We start from the raw sequence: 21295 nt of genomic DNA on the forward strand, positions 1-21295 counted from the left end.
AGAGGACATATGGGCAGAGTTGAAGACTGAAGCGGCTAGCAGGAATAAATATAATTTGACGGGAACACAGTCTAAATATCGTATTGATTTGCATAATTAATGCACCTTTTGAACCCAAAAACACGGCACTTTAGAGGCCGTGGTTTCCTTTTTCAAAAAAAAAAAAAAAGAAAGGTGCTTGCTGTCACGGTGCCAGCAGTACTGCCAAAGTCGAGATATGCGAGATGTTCCGGAAAAAAAGTACCAACATTGTGGCAGCCATGTTGAAAGCATGTTCATTGCATGCGCTTGTTAGCTGTGCGAATAAGTGATTCTTTCATTTAAACAGTGAATCTGCAATGAGTGCAGGGTTGACAGCATATGTAGTACAGTATGTATATGTTCTGTCGACCTGCAAGATATTCTCAGTGAAAACAGTGTACCCTTTGTGTTCCCCTTTCAAGCAGTGCGGTTTGCATGCATTTTGGAGGGCATGGTCTCGGCACTTCCATGACCCGTGTTGCTTAGTACATACCGTGACCCCCTGGAGACACACCACTACAGTATTTGGAATATCCTTCACACAATTGGAACCTTGACATGTTCTTCCGATATACTGCATAGGACAATTGTCTTGGAGTATCCATACATTCTTTACGTATCCAAATACTATACTACATCTCACATCTGAAATAAAACAAAATAAGGGCAATCTGGCCATGACATCTGTCCGCTATGCTCGGGCAACTGCCAACAAGGCACAGGAAGAGACTTCACCATTTGCAGAAAGAGTATTTTATTCTATATACATCTGTACAGTCATTTTATACAACCGTAAGCCACGTGATATGTTTCAGCGGAAGAGTGCTTTGTGGACCCATTGTGCTTCCCCGAATCGTGGTGATACATTTTAACACCTTGCAGAATTCTCTGTTGGTGGCACATTGTGCATGAAGTGACATAAGGAGGATAAGGCAACGCAGAATGCTCCCACTGTCAAGAAAGGACAATTTTTCACGAAGCAGCTTCTTTACGTCGTCCGCCTGACCAGACGGAAAGCGAAGAGGCCTTTCTAATCGTCAAAAGAAGGAAAAAGAAAAAATGTGCCAGTGAAAGATAATGCCTCATCATAATAACTACAGTAATAACTCTCACATGGGAAGAGGTAGTTGATCTTGCAAAACATCACAAAACTGCTATGCCCTAATGTGTTCCTCCCTCTTCCTCATTCTAGACATCATCTGTAAAAGGAAGCTGCTTTGTGAAAAATATAAATCCTTTTTGGTACATAGTATTGTTTAGTAGGAGCACTGCTTGTCTAGGTGGTTGTTGCCCATGCCCCACGCTTCCATCTAATTGCATGACATGTGCTGGCTATGCATACTATGAGGGCATTGTGCCTATTTTATACTTTACATAATGTTACAACTGCAAGCCCCACCAGTGAAGAGTTTATTAATCAAATGTTACTACACGTAACTCTTAGTAATTTGCAGATGCAGGTGACGCTACTACAATGACAGTCAGTATCGGAGCACCCAAAATTTTTGTGGAATATTTCTCGTTCCTGCTCGTAGAAACCTTTCTGTTAGCGATTTGCACGTTTTAGACAGACAACGTAGGTTGCTGCTCCAGAGTTGAATTTGTGCAAAGTATGCAATGATGCATGTTGTGACTATCATAGCTCTCTATCTTTGTGGTTTAAAAACACAAAATGGACGGTCTAAACGAGGAATGTAGAAGACCGAATAGACCCAATAAACTTATACTACTATGGTACATAACAGTCCAGCCGCACATTCATGCACATCTTATCTGTGCTACACCACATTGCGGGAATGTGATGATAAAATGTGTGATGCTTGTGTTGATTTCTGCATACTAAAAAAAAAAAAAAAAAGGGTTTTTTCTACCACATTGATGGTAATCGTAGACTAAGCAATTGTTTGCTCCGCATTCCCCATTTCCTGCTTTGGAGTTCCACCCAACAGAGAGGCACAATGACCACACCTACGGGGTTGCAGGTGACCCTCCAAAGCAAACAGCACTGTGCTCTAGTGAAAGCCGTTACGTAAAGGATGTCCGTATTGCATGCCAGAGTTGTTCACGACAATTCAAAGCCGGTATTGCTGGTGATGGCGTAGCGAAGCTTCTCTCGGAGCGTGCTTTTCTTTTGGTAGTTTGGAAGCTTGAGAAGGTTGAAGCAAGTTGACGAGGTTGGGAGTCGGTTGACGGGATCCTTCTTTCGAATTGTGAAGAAGCCCCGGATGACGCTGGCTATGGTGTCACCGGTATCCTACACAAATCAAAGCAACAGTAGCAAAGTTACATAGAGCCGCTCTTACACAAGTAGCTCGCTGTCACAAGTCATTCGATGGATTTTTTTGTTTTACAAGATAATTTAAGCTTATTATACAGGGTGTCTTTTTTTTCAATACGCTGTGCAAGTGCGTCACTGCGCATGAGAGGAGGCAGTGAGAGGGAAGAGGGAGGGCGCCGCCGTAGCCAATGGGGCTTTCCGAGTGGAGTAACCAGGAGAGGAGATATGCGCAGAACGCTCGGTTACTTGCAGAGTGTATACAGATTTTTCATTGAAAAACTATAAGGATCCTGTTTTCACTTCTATAATCTCTGGGCCGGCAGATGTTCTTAGCCATCTGTTGCTCAACCGTTGAATGGCTAATTACCTAAAAATCGTCATTTAACTTTTTAATTATAAAAGCTTAGAACTTAATATTAAAAGCTTAGAAGTGAAAACGGGATGTCTATAGCCCTTAGTTTTTTATGAAAAATCTGGGTATTCGGTCGGTCTGGAGCCGTCGGCAACATATCAGAACTCATAAAAAAAAAGTGCACCTCATAAACCTGTTTATTGTCCCCTTAAAAGCTGCGCGTACACACTGTCTCGACTCGATCTCAGGCCTGTCCTGGGATTCGGCGGAAAAAGCCACGGAACTAAAAAAATCACCTGGGATTCCCAGCACTACTGTATAGTCATAAAATATCCTCATAACTACAACGCTTTCCTCGGGGCAAAAAGTCGTGACTGTTTTCTCAGAACAGAGTGTGACAGACAAAACAATCTTCAAAACAACTCTCACCAAGAATCGTAGCAAAAGCCACAGACAGAAATATAAGCCATTTTGGGAAAAATTCTCACCTGGTCGTCACTGACTTCGACGCATCGAATTGAGAACGGAGGCTCCAAGTGGGCGAATCCGAGCAGGGGTGGCTTAGAGCAACTCGTTACAAACTGAAACAGTGCAACATGGAATTCGCTCATTTCTTTATTTTCACAAACATAATTTAATTGTATTTAGACTGCACTTATCGAAGTTGTAGAACCACAACTTAAAGGGTTTGAGAAACCATCTCAAACCGCATGTATTCAATCCACTGCTTGTGATGTTGTAGTTCGTATATTCAATGTCCAAAACGCTTTTGTAATAATATTTACAAAAAAAACTCTTTCCAAAGCTTATTAGACGGAGCGCCATGCCAAACGGGGAATTTTCCTGCGTAGGAGCAAACACTTACAGTGGGATCAGGCACACCTCACACCTTCCCATGAAGGGATGTGAGAGTCATTTCCTGTGACAATACGCATTATATTTGTGGGTAGCGAGGGAGAGAGTGAAGGTGCTTCTCTCGTGCTTTGTACAGTAAAACCTTGTTAAAATGTACCCGCATAAGCTGTAATTCCGCTTCAAAAGTACTCGATCTGGGTCCCCGACGGAGGTGCCATTAAAGGGGTTTGGACACTTTCATAAATGTGGTTCATTATATTTATATCATGGACGCGTTGTACCGCACGCCGGGATGCTGAAGAAAAAAAGAATTATTCCTCTACGTGTCTTGCTCAGCAAGATACAAGCCCTCAAACATGCTCCCGAGCAAAGCGCCGACGTCAGCATTCGTCGACGATGCATTCAATAACCACTTAATGCCCCTGTCAGATGGGCACACTTACGGCCTTAACGGTTACGGTCTTAAGTGCATACAGTCATTTAAATTATTGCGAGATGGTCAGTCATACGGCCTTTGCGACAAAAGTGAGGTGTAAGGGCAGCGGAGCTCCTACAAGACAGTTTACGGCGTTCCCCAGAAACTGTCGTAGTCTCGTTACCAAACTCCATGAACAAGATGGCGCAGATTTCCTTCAATTCGAAATAAAATTCTTTTACGAGACGTAATGTTCTGTGAACGTTTTTCGTGCTAAACGCCTCGAGTTTTTCTGGCGAATATTTGCACTTTGCTTCTCATTATATCTCCTCAGTTCGTAGTGATACCCTCGAACCACTGCACTCCATGTCGTCTGCATCCAAAACTGTGCGTGCACAACGAAGCATCGAAATTGCAAATATCAAAATTTGCATTAAAAAATTGCATATTCCAAAAATTCAAAACAAATATCGTTTGCTGTTTTTCAAATTGGCTAAGTTCGAACCAAACGTTGTTCCGAGTGAACAAATCTGATTTAACTACATTTCATTCAGCGTTTGCAGATGTGTTTATCGATGTAGTCATCACTGGCAAAACGCCTTCACGGACACCGTCTGGCAGCCTCCCAGGGTTTAAGGCCATTTTTCAGCTACAGCCTTTTCTTAGTGCCATTGCCTTTAAAAGTGTCGTATGTGCCGTATGTGCCGTATGTGTGCCCGTCTGACAGAGGTATAAGCCGCAGTGGTTTTTCGTATACTCGTCGGTTAATCCGTACATTTTTTCACGTCCCGTCATACTGGCTACCATTCTCGTTGCGTTACAAGTTAGAGAGACTGAGTCATGGTGTCACATTGTCCCTTTGGCCTTGCGTACAGCCGAGCATTTCTCCTTTCAAAGTGCGAGGTCATTTGAGAAGGGCGAGGTCGTGTAGGAACTGCGTGGCCTTCATAAACTGGGAAAGGGGGGAAGCCACGGAAAAGCGTACGGCGCCGGAAAACGAAAACAGGGAAATGTGCGGCATGTCAGCAAGCGAAAGTAACAGATTTCAGGTAATCAGCATGAAATAAAGGATAAGGACTGTGCAGGTTTTGTAAATTGTGTCTCAAACGGTGTTTCTCATGGATCGGCTGGCAGGTGGTTGCGTATGTGCAATTTTCGGTTATGCCGTAGTACCGCTTTGTACGTACTTCTTCCGCGTCGCCACCAGGCGCGCTTCAACGAGGTTCTACTATGCTCGGAAGACGAATCCTCGCATCATCAACATGATGATGCGCAAATTTTAGTTGGTTGACACAGTTATTGGATGCAAGAGACAAAAATACGTTTCACTAAAAAAATTTTCAAATTCATATTCTATTCTACAAGAAAAACGTACTTACCTTGAGGAAAAGTCTGTGTTCCTCGGCCGTGAAATCACGTTCAAGGATGTCCCACAACCAATTTACGAGCCTGTGGTTGTTGTGGAATCCACCGAAATATTTGGTGTGTCGTCTATTGCGAAAGAAAGAAAAAGAAGTTCACAAAGAGCATAAAGAGTCGCTTGCAGCGATACACGATACACACATACGGTGGAATGTCACATAAAAGGTGCACTTGGATAAGTTTCTTTCAATTAAGCGCAATAACTCAGTGCTTTAGTGGGTGTGCCACAGAAGAAGATGATGAAGGCTCCAAAAGTCCCATCTTGTATCAATGCTGGATGTTGATCGTATCATTGACAGGGTGTGACGTAGAGCCTGAAGTTTTCAGGAATTTTTTTTTTTCCAATTAGGGGGGTAAAAATCGGGGAAATCAACATGTGCCCTAAATTCATGCGAATTCGGCTAGAAAAGCTGCCAGTATGCTAAATTCGGGAAGAAATTGGGCTCTAGTACTCAAACGAACTGTACTTGCTTGGTACAAACGGTGATGTACTAATTGCGCTTGCTGCCAAACAAGTTTCAGTGAGGGCAATTTGCCATGTAAAAATCGGGTTTCACCCTAAAGAGGCAACCTTCAATTTGGGGTGCAAATTCGGGGAAAGATGAGTTAAACCCTAAAACTTCAGGCTCTCGATGTGAGCTTTGTGGAACGGCTTTGCTAATGCTCAAGTAAACACAGTACTATCCATTGACAGCCATGGGGTCATAACTGTGCCAGCAAAATGGCACTGTATTCCGTACCCATGCAAGCCTCAGTGTCGCTCACACAAACGTTTAGGAAATTCCGAGCATCGTGTCCCTGAAACTACGGACGACTCCACTGGGGAATTGCCTCTACATTCATACAAGTGGGTCATGTCTCTGTAATGCAGCATCGCCACACATTATTGCGTGGATAGCAATGCAAATGTTGCTTAGACTGTTACTACTCGATAACTATTCATAAAACAATTGAAAAATCCTATAACTGGAACTTTTCTTGGGAGCAAACAATCTTATTTCGGTAAACGAGTTTATCTAGGAGATTAGGTGAGAAAGTGTTACCGCAGATCTTGCAGATCAATGGGTGTATTGTCTCCCGAAATCAGCCTCTGAAGTTCTGGCGTGGAGAACATGGTCAACCACTCTGGGTTAATGATGGAACGGAAGCCGCGCAAGAATGCCAGGGTCTGATCATGTATTTGAACGTGCATACGGAAGTGGGCCATAAGGTGGATGTAACTGATCCTGTAAGACACACAGTACTAACATTAATCGAAACTCTGTAAAAAAAAAAGAAAAGAAAAGCTACCACTTCACATACTGTGCACATCTACAGGGTGTCTCGACTAACAGATGCCAAGATTTAAAAAAGACAGCACACACTACGTGACTGGGACCAGCTGAATGTTGTCAGCGATCGAGTATCTTATCACCAACATTTTTTCCATTGCCTAATTAATTAATTAGATAAAACTAATTAGCTAACGTTTAAAGCACACAAGAACAAGAAACGAGGGGATGAGACAAACAAAGGTGCAAGTACTGCAGGGCATGCTTTAAATTTCCGGTATAATTTATCATACATCACCTTGGTTTCAACGTTAGCGAACATGCTATAAGTAATTGCAGCCAAAATTATGAATTTTGTCTCGTTTATAGCATGAGTACTGCACAGTAATGCTAGATTTTTACCTCAATGCCCACATGAAGGTGTACTTCGAGCCCACAATACCGCAAGAAAAGAAATGAAAATTTAAATGTTAGTTGACAGCAATTGACTGCAGAAAACAAGCAGCTGAGCAGCAGAGAATGACAATTTTGATACCATTTAATTCTGTTCGACAATTAAAACTAACAGCTAAAATACAAATGCTTAATTTGATACTATTAAAAAAAAAAATACAGTATACTGTCCACACATGATGTACAGGTCTCTGAAACTAGCCCAGCTGTATTTGTCTGAATCGAAAAAAAGACTACTGTGCAGCATGCATGACCTAGTAAAACATTTCATCGCAACCGTAGTGTATTTCAGATGTCTCCCTAGTGTCCCTGCATGGAGGGACATCGTGTCAAAGGGGGACTTTGGAATTGCTGTGTGCTACCCAGACTTGGACGCTGCTTTTCGTGCCGTAATTCTGGGCGGGCGGGCTTCTGAACCGCTAGCAGGGCCTCTGGCTCTCAACTTTGGTGAAAAAATGGCTGAGCTCATTTTCAAAATCAGCTGTTCATATAGCACCAGCAACGACTACTCACTTGTTCTCATTGGTGACTGGGATGACCTTTCCTCCTGGCACTAACTCGTGGGTCACCAGTTTACCCATGCAGTCCTCGTTTAGAGAAAATGTGAGGTCGAGGTCCAGCACGTCGCCGTCGTAATGCTATTGCAGAAAGCGCCCATCATTAGTGCCGCAGTCTCGTTTAGCACCCATAGTAAGCATTCACCTTAATGCAGGTGAGGCTCCTGTAGAGGTCAGCATCAAGGGAGGGTAGTTCGTCGATAGAGCTGTAGAGGGCACTGTGCTGATGACCCAAAAGTTGGCTCAGGAAGAAAGACGCAAATGGGACATCTACGACAATACCCTGCAACGAAGTGAGACGTTTTAGGCCATAACAGGTTATGCCTGACAGGGATCAGAATTATCGATGACACATCAACTCGTCAGTCGGAATGCAGGAAAGATGCGCGTCGTACTTTCATTATAAGTTGATTCTGTCTGTGCTTGGGAGTATTCAACATATTCAGTTATGTCAATCCAGAGCGATATAATGTTAAAATTTGGCCTGGATGGCAAAATTGCTGCATTAAAATTTTAGCACTGGTGCTTAGCTGTAGTGTGTATGCGCTTGTACAAAGTGCATGATAAAACCAAAGCTTAATATATATATATATTATATATATATATAATATATATATATTATATATATATAATATATATATATTATATATATATATATAATATATATATATTATATATATATATATAATATATATATTATAATATATATATATCCCACTGCATCACTATATAGAGTGTGACTACATTCAGTTTCTAATGCTAATACTCTTACTAATGCAAGTAACGAACCTCATACACTGCCTTGCCCAGCATTTTCCCGACAAACTCAAATAGGGACAGATGATTCTCATGGATGTTGGATGTCGGAGATGGGTACAATCTCTGCTCCGATGTTGCCTACATGTAAACAAAGGCGTAAATTAGGAATGCAACGTCAGTTGACGTAAACTCTTCGAGCATCCAACAGGTACAACATACCCTAAACAGGTTAAGGGAAGGGTCAAAGACCCGCTTGATAGTTTCTTCCAAGAATTCTTTGAAAACTCCGTCTTGATCGATTCCAGCCTCATCCAAGCCCTAGAAGTAATAGGGGTGACGTTCTCAATCATTAGACTCTATCAGCGCTTGAGCATATGAACTCACTTGTTCATTGATGAAACGAACTCTTATGACACCTTTGAGTGCTTGTGTAGGAAGCATAGCTAACTGCTGATATCCATCCTACAAAAAGCAACATTGTATTACCATCCATTCACAACACTGGGTGATCAAAAGCATGTTTTGAGACCATCAATATCCTCAAACTTGTGCAAGTAAGGGTACTACCAATGGCCTTGTGCAAATGGTGATATCAGTCCACGTAAGAGTAAAGAGTAAGAGAAATAGTAAGGTGCTGCTTTTGGGGCATTTGAGTAGGGTCCTGTGTTTTTGGGTAAAACCTGGTAAAACCTGTTTTTACCCCCCCCCCCCCCCCCCGCCCCCCCGATTTGCATCATCATTACTTAGGGCAAAACCTGAAAATTTTCGAAAATGAACTTGGGAAAAGTGCCAATTGGGCCGCCAATACGGGCACTGGAGTACATTAAGCATTGGACACTCACTTCAGCTGTCAATCTAAAATGCGAGAAGTGCTCTTCCTCTTATTTTCTACCCGAAAATCTACTTGTCCACCCGATATCACCTGATGTAACCCTGTTTTACGGCTCCTGAAATAAAACCCGATTTTTACCCCCAACTAAAAAAACAAACAAACATAAAACCCGAAAACACAGGGCCCTATATATGAGTACTGTATGAAATCGCACAGTTGTTCTACCCACGTAATTACTCTGTCACTTAATGTCAGTACCTACAGAGCTTGAAAATTGCAGCATATGATTGGATTTTTATAAACTTGAAACAGAGGGTGTACTTTACGGCGTATTGAAATATGATGTTGTGTCGTCTCTTTATGTCTTTTATGACTCTTTTGCAGCAAGTGTCAAACACAGATAACCTCAGACTATTTTGCTGTTAAATAATCATTACTGTCAATGAATCAATCGACTGCATCTTATCGGGCTAGAATCTGATAAGATGACTTAGTCCCCAACATTATTGAGTACTGAAGTACAGATTCCTTGAGTAATCTTGCACGCAAAAGACTTGGGAGAGACCTGTGAGGTTTGGGTGCAAAATTTACTTTGGCGAGGTTTAATTTATTTGATGTTTTTATTTGATGAAAATTAAATTGATTACATTAATTTTATTAATTTAACCCTACACTAAAACGTAACGCCAAAAACATTACACAGATTTCTTAACTGGCATCCACAGAAACGACCGGAAAGGCATACAGTCCATGTCAAAACTACTTGAACCCGTGGTCGATCGTCTTCATTCATAGCTTCCCACAATTCCCCCCCAATTCCTACAATTATCTGTTAAGTTCGAGCGCTCACATTCTAAGCAGAGCACATGCACTTACCTCTACAATCCTTGACCTATGTACAGTAATAAGTGTCGACTGCGACGACGCACATGCAGACTCCGTGAGCCCAAGGACTGTCTTCTCATTGTTGACATACTTCCGAAAAAGCACCACCCTCTGCACAGCCAATCGATACATATCAATTCAATGTGAACTAATTAAAAAAAGGAGGTAGGAATTTTTCAGTTTACCTCTTTGTGTGGTATAATATGGGGCACCTTCTGCATGAGAACCTGAGCTGCCTTCTTTCCTTTCTCGAGATCGTTCATAAACGGCCCAACTCTGACCTCTCTACCAACAGTCATAGTTGAGATCAACATTTTTGTCAACAGCAATGTGCATATCGGTTCATAGAACATCACGTAACCTCACTTGATAAGCCAATGATCTGTCAGAGTGTAACTCCTGCGACAGTCGCGTTTGTACAAGAGCATGAGTAAAGTGTGTGAAGAAGAGAGCAGCTGGTTTGTGTTCACAGACTTGAGATCTGCAACGGCAGACGTACAGGATACGTGAAACAGACTGTTTTGATGCAGTAGTAACTACGATATGAACTGTAATGTAGGTCGATCCTCAACTTACAAATTGAGGAAAAATCACAAACAAACAAAAAAATAATAGAAAGTGTTGTCCACTACGCATTGTTGCGAGACTTGCAGTTTTTTTCCTGCCAATGACCAGTTTATAAGATGAGGGTCGGTTTTCTCTGCTGCATTTTTTTTAAAACAGGGTTCGAGCTACATTCCAGTTTGTACGTTTAGTGAATTGGGAACAATTTTTCAAAAATTCTATTTGCGAAAAGGAAGAAAAAGTACGTACCAATGAGACCGTTCCATATCAGCTTGAAAACAAACGTGTTGAGGAACGAAGACACAGCAACCAGGTCGTCCAAAGAAAACGGGCGCTGCTGTTCGTACATCTCGAGATCATCCAATATGCTGTAAAGCGAGCCACATAATCTGTCTGGTCTAATACAGGGTACCAACGTTCAAAACGACTATCCTTGCGTTTGCTGACCAAGAGCCAGGGAGGTTCCGGCTACTGGAAGCAGGCCAATACGAGGACGCGGAGGGCAGGCACTTCCCAAGCCTCTGCTCTCGCCCAAGAGATGGCGCAGCGTTACCGTTGTTTCGAGTGTCGCAAGGCTTCTGCCATGGCGCACCAATCTAACCAATGGCTTCGCCGTCCGTTAACCAGCAGCTGCCGCTGTTTTGCCTGCCCCAAGGCTTCTGCCATGGCGCACCAATCTAACCAACGGCTTTGCTGCCTGTTAACCGCCGTACGTGCGACTCCCGCTTGGCCTCGTTGTTGACGGACGGCGAAGTCGTTGGTTAGATTGGTGCGCCATGGCTGAAGCCCTGTGACACGCGAAACAACGGTAACGCTGCAACCTCTCTTAGGTGAGAGCAGAGGCTTGGGATGTGCCTGCCCTCCGCGTCCTCCTATTGGCCGGCATCCAGGAGGCGGAGCCTCCCTCGCTCTTGGTCAGCAGATGCGAGGATAGTCTTCAAAACATGCTTCTCACGTGATGAGGTGCGTCGCGCAGTCACAGAACAGAATAAGGATCTGAAATTCTGGACCGGTCGACTTTGTTGTGACTGCCAAGAGATCCAAGAATGCTTTCACTCCATGCCCAGGACCCAGGCTGTGGATAAGCCTCCACAAATGAGGAAGCACCATGTCTTGATAGCAGAGGCCTATGCCAGACACAGTGATAAAGAAGAAAAAAAGGGGCTCTTTTAGATCCCACCAGCAAACCAACCCCTATGGGATCCCTCATACATCTTTAAAATATTATGGCGCCACTGTTGGATATCTATATTTATTTTTACAAAAATGTACAATAGGTGGCAGTTACACAATACATAGTTTGTTTAAGTGAACACAGAGGGAGCTATGCGGCGATACCTAACACCACGAAGAAGTGTTTAATTTGCGTGAAATATGTTTTGGCTGGTAGATTTAAGTAATTTGTAGTGCTTCACAGGGCTAGATTTTCAGATTGGACCACAGAAAATTTTTTTTACAGTACGCGGAAGATGACAGTAAATACGGATGCCTCAAACGAGAATTCTAATCTCATTAAGTGCTAGGAAAACATGTCTAAAATCAATATACATCCAACAATATGTTGTCTATGTTGAGTCATGTGCCTCTTACGTGATTTTGCCAGCTATGGGCCATGGTTAGCCAACAAGATTCGCTAAAATTTCAGTTTCAAGCTAGGTAGAAGGTGTAAAATAGTCGCACGATTACACAACACATAAAGTAGTAGATGAGCAGTGGCGTAGCCAGGGGGTGCCCGGGGGGTTTGACCCCTCTCCCGACACCATACCTTTGGTAGTGCATACGGGAGAGGGAAACGAGGGCGAGATCCTCCTCCCCCATGTAAAGTTCCCATAAGACCCCTCCCGAAATATTTTTCTGGCTAAGCTACTGTAGATGAGGCAATTAGACATAGAGGGATGAACACAACACAAGCCTCAAAATGCCCTGAAGAAAATACATCAGGGGTGGGATTCGAACACACACACACTCCGATTAGCATATCCGACCCAAAATCAGAGGGTGTGGGTTTGAATCCCACTTGTGGCGCCTTTCCGCGACTGCCATTATTCAATTCAGTTCACATAAAGGGGTAGTAACACAATCCCCCTTTTGGGAGAGAAGCTGGAGGAGCAACGATGGAGGGCGTACGACCACCTCATCATGGCCAAGCCCTACTTACGTTACAAACGCACTTCTGGGCAACTGAGTTACAGTCGCTGTCCGATTTTCCGGACTCGGCGGGGATCGTGCAAGAGTCCGAATAATCGAGCAGTCCGAAAAAACGAATTTCGCTTCAAAATAAACTTTACTAGGCCCTAGTAGGCTGGAAAAATATGCCGATGCTTTCGTAACGCACTTCCAGCTCTGCCTGATGACATAAGCTTCTATTTCCCGAAGCGACATTTCGTCAATGTACACTGTCAGAGGCACCGCCGTCATCAAGTCCGCAAGTCGGCTTCACCTAACGCATGCGTGCTTTAGGTGAAGCTCGCTTTACAGCGCCGTCGCTCGACTCGCGGGCGGAGAGCACGTGCTGGGCCCTTGTCCAAATCGGAGACAGAAAGGCGCCACGACAGACCTCTTCTACTCAGAGGAATGGAAAATGACCAATCATCACTGCCTATTATTTTGCCTCAATATTTTAGTTGATTGATTTCTTTCTATACGAATTTCGGACGATGCCAATATATATCCGTCACCCCAAGAGAGCAATTCGCTGATTGGGCAAACAGAGTCCGAAATATCGAGCGACGGAGCTACACAGCGTCCGAAATTTTGGACGCTCTTATACATCAACTCTACGGGGGCCGTTCCGCAAACAGGTCCGAATAATTGAGCATGTCTGAAAAATCGGGGTCCAAAAAATCGGTCGGCGACTGTAGTACTACATGGATGGCCAGACACTAGCAAGGGTATGCAAAGGAACTTGTGAAGGTATAATACGTACCTGTGAGAATATCCAGTTTGAGTTGTGTGAGACTAGAAAGTGCTGTTTCAAACAAGGCACAGGTGAGGGCCACGGACGTGGTTTCCGGTGCTCCCAGACGCCGATATTGCACGCAGCACGTCCTCCCCGAGGATGCGCGTTCCAGGGCTTTCTTCAGTATGCCTGAAAAGCCGAAGAGTGCATTTGTGCATTACTAATAACGGGCATCTTTTTTTTTTTTTTTTAAACCCTATCGAGGCATTTTCCTACCTTGAATACGTGAGGTACCTATAAAGAGTAATTACACCATAATGCGGAGGAACATTCTACAGGAAGTCTGGATGAAGTGTACAAAGTTGTTGGGAAGCCCCCTGCAAGCCCCTTCTGGGATTGCTTGCACAAACATTGAGGAAATTCCTCAGTGGAGTCCTCAGTAGTCTTGCCAGTGCTCTACGCACGAGCAGTGCACAGTAGCACCATTGAGGCCACTGAGGATGCCACCGATAAATTTCTTTCAACATTCCTGCAAGTGGTGAGTGTACGCTATGTGTGAAGGTTTATTTGTATCCAGTGACCTCATTAGTGAGTGACCTCAGTGACCAGTGTATCTCATTAATTTGTCTAATTAGCTCAATTGAACTAAAAAAAAATCCCAAGGAAAGGTAACGTTTTTTTGCGCTAATTAGAAAGCCCATGGCCGCAACACCCCATTTCAGTCACAATTACAGGATCTTGCACGATCACTAGCCTTGCCTTTACCGTTCCGTGGGAATTTTTTTTAGTTCAATTAAGCTAATTAGACAAAATAATGAGGTACACTGATGAAAACCACCTGTTTGGGCGTCAGAAACCTTCACAAGTATGACGCAGAAGGTATCTGATTTTTATCTCGAGTACATTTTTTTTAATAATCAGGGGTCACTCTTAATTGAAACACTCTGTATATTCGGCAAGGCAGCCCTATTGTCAAATGTATGTAAAGTACAGTCAAACTCACTGGATGTACCACCACCCACACCTGGTGATGTGGGCCCACCATGCTCCACTTGCGACGTAGCTTCCGCAGACGAAACCATTTCCACCAAATGCCCGAAGAGAACTTTAATCATGGGACCACTCCAGAGCAGCTGAAGCTGCTGCTTCACGCTGCACAAGGACTCGTGCAGGCTTCAAACAAGAAAATAATCAAGTTCAGAATTGGTACAGCTTGAGACAAAAGCTTACGGAACACAACACTGGCATATTTCTTTTACGGAGCGGCCTCCTACAACCGACCAGGAACGGATCAAATAAGAAATGGTTGATGGGCTACAAATCCATCTTTCAGTACGTGCGTCCTCTCCAGTTTGCTGCTAGGGCGTCGCTCCAAAGAAGAAATGTGACACCCTGGTGTTCCGTAACTTTTTGTCCCAAGCTGTACCTTTCTCACCACACGTAATCCACTTAACCGCAATTTCCGGCGTATGTAATGCACATGTTATATGACGAAATTTGGTTTCCAGTTTTCTGTTGCTTTTTGTGGTCTTGGTGCAATTTTTTTTCGGTTCGCGCATGTTATCGGCTAGAAATTACGGTACAGCTCGCATCAGAGTTAACTTGAACGCCATTCCGGCCAGCGGACCCTGGTGGTGCTTAGTAGGAATAACGGCGGAGGGTGTTTTGGTCATCTACAGTTGCCGACCGATTTTTTGGACATGCTCTATTATTCGGACTCGTTCGCGGAACGGCCGCGGGTCCCATAGAGTTGATGTATAAGAACGTCCCAAATTTCGGATGCTGTACAGCCCCGTCGCTCGATATTTTGGACTCTGTTTGCCCAACCAGCGAATTTCTCTCTTTTGGGGTGACGGGAAATATTGGTATCATCCGAAATTCGTATCAAAAGAAACCAACCAACTAAAATATTGAGGAAAAAAAAAAAACAGGCAATGATTGTTCATTTTCCATTCCTCTGCGTAGAAGGGGTCTGTCGTCACGCTTTTGCGTCTTCGTTTTTGGCCAACGGCTTGATTCAAAAGGCCCCGGCACGTGCTGTGCGGCCGCGAGTCGCGCTGTAAAGCGAGCTTCACCTACAGCACGCATGCGTTAGGTGAAGCCGACTTGCAGATTTGATGACTGCAGTGCCTCTGTCAGTGTACAGCGACGAAATGTCGCTTCGTGAAATAGAAGCTGATGTCATCAGGCAGAAGCGGGAATATGGAATATGGAAGCGACTGTATTTACAGTTCGAGGGGTGACCATCTTTATGAAGGCATTGTTTTCTGCTAGGCGCTGCCAGGGTGGGTCTCTTCCCGCTTCGCAGGCTGGAGCAGCGTTCAAGTTGACTTTGATGCGAGCCGTACACCATGTGAAAGACGTGCGCGCGGGTGAGGGCTTACCCGTGGTCGATGCTTTGAGCAAACCAGCCGAGGATGGGATGCCAATGCGTCAGGTTGGACTTTTTGTTGACGACATACTTTTGGCAACTCTCAAGCAGCTTAGTTGAAACGTGCTGGAAAACCAGAACAGAAAACATCAAGAAATCTGCATGCATGGCGAGGTCCTGTAGAGTCAATCACATGTCTCTTTATCTTGCTGCAGTTTATGCAAGCCATCGTCTGCCCCAAAGCTCCAGATACATCTCCAAAAAGCTTTAGTGTATGCATTTATGCAGTTTTGCATAGGGGACCACTTCAAGTTCCAGCAGAAAACCATTTTTATGGCTAATATAGCAGACTTACCACGAAATCTAGAAGCCGTGAACTGAGATCCTGAAATAAAAAGCGGAAGTTTAAGCGATGTGATATTCAGCAGTTATTTCCACATTATTCACTACCCATACTAGAACAAGACGGATTATGACATAAATTATAGGTTGGTTTTTAACCGATTTCACCCCTGTGCATAGCCTTTAGCTGTAATTTTGTTTTGTTAGCAATTTCTTCTTCTTTGATGCGTATGGGAAAGCAACACACAAACCGCAACTTGTCCCCTCTTTTAAAAGTGAGTCTAAAAAACAGTATTCTAAAAAATGATTCATCTACAGAAGAGCTCTCTATAAAATCAACAAGTTGCATACTGCAATAGGAAAGAAGACCCCTGCATTTATCTGCGGCACACACCCTGTGACATCACCAAACATAAAGAGACAACTAAATGTATGTTCAGATATTTTTGCATCATTTCCGTATCAGCAAAGCATGCAAGGCACTATCTCATATAACTTTAATGTAAACTGCTCTTGCCAACTTCTTTCTCTGTAAAACGAACTCGTGCTCCTGAACCAAGGAAATGTTTTTGTGTCTTTGCATACCACACAGTGGAAGCGTTGTCATCATAAATCTTGTCAGAATAGTCTAGAACAACAAAGGCGCACATACGCATCTGTTGCAATGCAGACTTTGCTATGTGTGCCATGCGCTTTACGCAATGGGCGCTTGGTGCCCATCAACGGAGAATTTCAAATCAAAGCCGACGACACTCTCTTTCTGCAAACTGAAAATGGGTGATACACTGAGAATTCTACGTCGGGTTGCTACAAATGTAGGTTTGTAAATTGCAATACTAGTACACACTTGTCACAAAGCTTTTGCTGGTGCTGCCCAGATGGCGCTAGTGTAACTGCTCTAAGAGTGTGCGTTCCAATACTCATCGGTGAAGGGGCACCTAAGGGGCACAGAGAGGCAGCAACCGTGGTGTGTAAGAATTCTAGTGTAGCCAAGATGTCACCAGTTTAGGTATTTGTCACACACTTCAGCCTCAAGCTCTGATGTCATAGGAGCAAGAGCCTTAGCCATGCCTATTGGTCCTCGAAAGCATGTGACTTTTCCCACGGCCGCCTCGCTGTCAGAGATGCCTACTGTGATGGCACAGCTGCACGAGTATCAGTATTTGTAGTGCCAATTTTCTATTACCCCGTTTTGCTCTAAAACCTTGAATGCAGGTTCACGACGACGCAAATAATTGCATTTTTAGATTAATTTGCAATAAGTTTGGGGTTAGCGTCACAACTCATTTAAGCGACAAAATCACCCACCTCAATATTGATGTGAGCTAGGTGCACAACGTTAGCGAGCAGGCAGAGTGCATAGTTCCCTTCGAGTGCGTTGAAGATGATGCGCATGTTCTGCTCTACCATGAGGAAGTCGAGCGTCCTCTTGAATATGGAGTGGGCATTCAGTAGAGCTATCGACTGTAATGCAATGTCGTACGACGCCATCAGTTTAGTGCATGCTGCGATTGGTGCTTGCGTAATAAATATTTTGCAACTGACCTCTGGTGCAATGGCCAGCAAATGCTGTGCCAAGGCAGGCACTGACAGAATGTGAAGCAAAAACAAGTTCAGGAAGTCGTCTTGGGGTTGAGTTGCATGAAGCGGCCTGGTGCAGTAGATGAAGATCGGATTAGTGCGGGAGTTCTCACGTTTTTTTTAGAACCCTTATACATTTTTTTTGGCATAGTCAAGAATCCCCCCTCCCCCATACCTGTGACATGCCCTAAACATGCCCACGCTAAAAATTACTTCCTCAAACAACGAACAAGATGGACAGAAATGGGCTTTACCCTAAAACGCAGGGACCTAATTATAAACGGTAAATCCTGCACATAATGATACATCATGTTACGATATGCCGTACAACAATCGCTTTTACTTTTTGAATGATGTATTGGCTACTCAAAAGGTTAGCAGTGATGCCACTGAACAGGGTGCAACGAATGCCGTGGAACCCAGTTTGAGAACCTCTAGGATCAGGGAAACTGCTACAGTGACTCCGTTTTACTTTATGCATTATTCAGTCTGTAGCGTGCACTGGATTAAACGGAACAATGAATGAACACACTCGATACTAGTGACACACTACTGTGACACACACTACTCCAGTTCGATGCCATAGTGAATATATAACGTGTGGAAACAAGAAGGTCTCGAATATAGAGAGGCACGAACTAAAAGAGGAGCCACCTGAGTGCAAGGTTTGTTGCAGCCATGAGCGCTGCTCTCTTCAGCGAGGGCTTGGCACGGGCTAAGCCTCTGACCAGCAAGCACTGTAGCGTCGGATAGAGGCCCTTCACAACCAGGTAGTGCATGACATTGCTGCAGAGCTGATTTAAGACTGGACGTAGTGGTTCACCTGCACCGCAAAATTAAAGGAATGCTTCCGTACCTGAACCCAACACTATGATCAAGTAACAACGTCTGGTGCATGGAGAAGCTTCACAAAATGATCGAGACATGCTTCCTCGCTGCACATACCGTAATTTCACGCGTATTAGCCGCGGCTCATCCGCCGGTGCGGCTTATCTGATGACTATTTTTCCCTGATATTTTCCTCACGAGCCGGTTTTAACGAAAGGCCCTCATGTCTTCTGGAAGGCCACTGACCCGTCGATCCACGAAAAACATGCAACAAGGGCACAACCCGATTTTGGTAAAACACTACAACTGACCTCCTTTGTTGTACACCATGCCAACCCCGGAGTATGTACCACAGGGTTTATGGCCTTCTCTATGGTCTCCTTTGTCGCACAAATCAGTCGTGTCGTATTGCCCGCAGCTTATCTGCTCGAACATTTCCAAAACGTTCATAAAAACGGGTCCTGCGGCTTATCTGCAGTGCGGCTTATACGCGTGAAATTACGGTAGCAGTGCAATAACTGACGAAGAGGCTTCCCAAATGAATAAGAGTTTGTGTTTTGATTTGTATAGCACCTATTTAGCAGCTAAGGCATACAGATGTTCTATGCCGAGATTAAATACTGTGCCACAAGCTTGTGGCTTAGGTGTCAAGTGGTACAGTACATTGTTACCCTTACTGACCATTACAGTTTGAAAGCCAAGAACTTACAGGACTTATCCTTGAGTACTCTCCACGAAGATGTGTTAGTAAATGTTACCAGAATGTGCAAGTGGAGCATTAGCGGTTTCACTTCCTGCGGAGACTCCGGCTGGAAACGCGAAGATTTCGAGACGTTAGGAATGTGCTTTGCGACACCGTGTCGTATATTAAAAAGTGTTTGTGTTGTACCTTTAGGTCTTGCACATAGATGCAGCAGTTCCAAAGAATTGTCTTCAACTGCTGAATCCAAAAGACAGCGTGTTCCTTGCTTAATGCGACGGACACGTAGCTTTGCTGTCAATTGAAATTTTTGGTGAACTCTCATTTTGTACATGCAAGAAGAACTATGCTGCAATTGGTCGACAAACGTACCTTTATGGAATCTGTGTCCATGCTCGCTATAATGTAGCGGCATAACCTTTCGAACCTCTGTGAAGGATTTGGAAATTTTTTTAGCACAAGGACACGCGAATGTCCAAGGACGTTTTGGTGGACATCACCGATCACAAACAATTTCACTTCCTCCTTTTCCGTTTATATTTACTGTACCTCTCTGTCTTTGTCCGGTTGGAATGTGAAAAGGAATTTTCTTGTGGTTTCAAAAATATCCAATGCTGAAAAATGAAGCAAGCAGTGAGCTTCACATCACAAAAGGTGTCGTCCTTTAAAATGCGCCCATGTAAGCTCTACACCTTGCTACAAGATTCGTTTAAGAAAATCGTACAATACCTGACTTGGAACACAGATTGGCTGCATCTCCATCACCATTATGAAGAATTGAGTCAAACGCATTTCGAAATTCCTTCCGTAACCTCTGTCGTGCCAGGAACCCTCTGACACATGCCTGTAAAGAAAATGCTGATCACAAATCTAAGCCGAAGAGGTATAACTTGGGAGCCACAGCACATTATTGCACTACCTGTATGGAAGTTGCAGCTTGTTCCCTCTTTCTTTCTTGTGCCCTTTCTTCTCGGGCAGCTTTGGCTTGTTCCAAGAACTGATCTTTCGCACTTGTGTTGGGCTGCGCGAACATGATACTACGGGGAGACATGGAATGCAGTTACGTTATATGAGACAGTGCTGCTGCGGTGGTGATAACGTAACACAGATGGCCAAACAAAACGATAAGCAAAGAGTTAGTGTTATGTGGCCATAAAGTTCAGCTGCGAGTGTAATGACAACATGGGTAATTAACATTACTGTAGGCACCTAGCACCCTTTCATATCGTGCGCACTGAAGATCCTTCGTGTTAATGTTGTCAGATTAAGGCTTCATAACACGGTGAACGTATTTTCCGTTTGTTCTCTTACGAAGATTCTATAGCCTAGCAACAAGCACAGCAGCTGAACAACAAAATGCATAAAGAAACCTATAAAACGTTAACTGCCAACAGTGCAGTAGCATCATAGCTATGCGTATCGTGATTCGAAGGAAATCGAGTGCTTCTAAGACAAGAACCATGAGCTCTCATAACCGAAACGACAGGCAACGCCATTGCAAATAAAAAGTAAACGTCCAGCTCTTTACAGTTATGACAGTGCGCTAATGTTTACATGGCGAAACCAACGTACTTCGAAGTCGCAGTTGCAAAGTTCACACCATTTTGAAGCGATCACAGAAAACAAGCTAGCGTGTATGACGCTACATGTTTGTAGATGAACTAGAGCAATGTGCGTTCACGCATAAATATTTCTCGAATGAAACACACGGATAACAGTTTCGGTCACTACCAAAACACAGCGGATGCAGACTATTTTCAACTACGCAGACGACAAGCTTCGCTGACGTGATTGGTGTGAGTAACAGTGAGTAAGCTCAACTGACATAAATATCTGCAAATAAATTTAAATTTCAGACGTGACACCTTTTATTAAAAATCACTAATTATTATTCATGTGTTCTTTTCATG

At 43.7% G+C, this 21295-nt stretch overlaps 1 protein-coding gene across 2 annotated transcripts; it reads right to left on the reverse strand.

The window, feature by feature from the left end:
• Nucleotides 1-756: 756 nt before the first annotated feature.
• On the reverse strand, nucleotides 757-21162 carry LOC135370631 (ubiquitin-protein ligase E3B-like). Of its 2 annotated transcripts, XM_064604415.1 has the most exons (29): nucleotides 20958-21162; nucleotides 20305-20422; nucleotides 20115-20229; nucleotides 19935-19999; nucleotides 19758-19814; nucleotides 19575-19679; nucleotides 19395-19494; nucleotides 18512-18680; nucleotides 17822-17927; nucleotides 17585-17740; nucleotides 16290-16319; nucleotides 15948-16060; nucleotides 14567-14736; nucleotides 13840-13857; nucleotides 13591-13752; nucleotides 11620-11791; nucleotides 10914-11032; nucleotides 10467-10581; nucleotides 10286-10385; nucleotides 10092-10211; nucleotides 8768-8845; nucleotides 8603-8701; nucleotides 8414-8521; nucleotides 7770-7907; nucleotides 7581-7705; nucleotides 6387-6569; nucleotides 5301-5412; nucleotides 3140-3232; nucleotides 757-2275 (listed from the first exon to the last, which is right to left on the reverse strand). In XM_064604415.1, the coding sequence occupies exons 2-29, from the start codon at nucleotides 20416-20418 to the stop codon at nucleotides 2084-2086; spliced, it is 3234 nt and encodes a 1077-aa protein (XP_064460485.1). In that variant the 5' UTR covers nucleotides 20419-20422; nucleotides 20958-21162; the 3' UTR covers nucleotides 757-2083. The 2 variants fall into 2 exon arrangements, with proteins under 2 accessions (XP_064460485.1, XP_064460486.1); XM_064604416.1 differs by lacking the exon at nucleotides 13840-13857.
• Nucleotides 21163-21295: the final 133 nt, after the last annotated feature.

This window comes from Ornithodoros turicata, chromosome 10, assembly GCF_037126465.1.
Source record: "Ornithodoros turicata isolate Travis chromosome 10, ASM3712646v1, whole genome shotgun sequence".
Lineage (NCBI taxonomy): Eukaryota > Metazoa > Arthropoda > Arachnida > Ixodida > Argasidae > Ornithodoros > Ornithodoros turicata.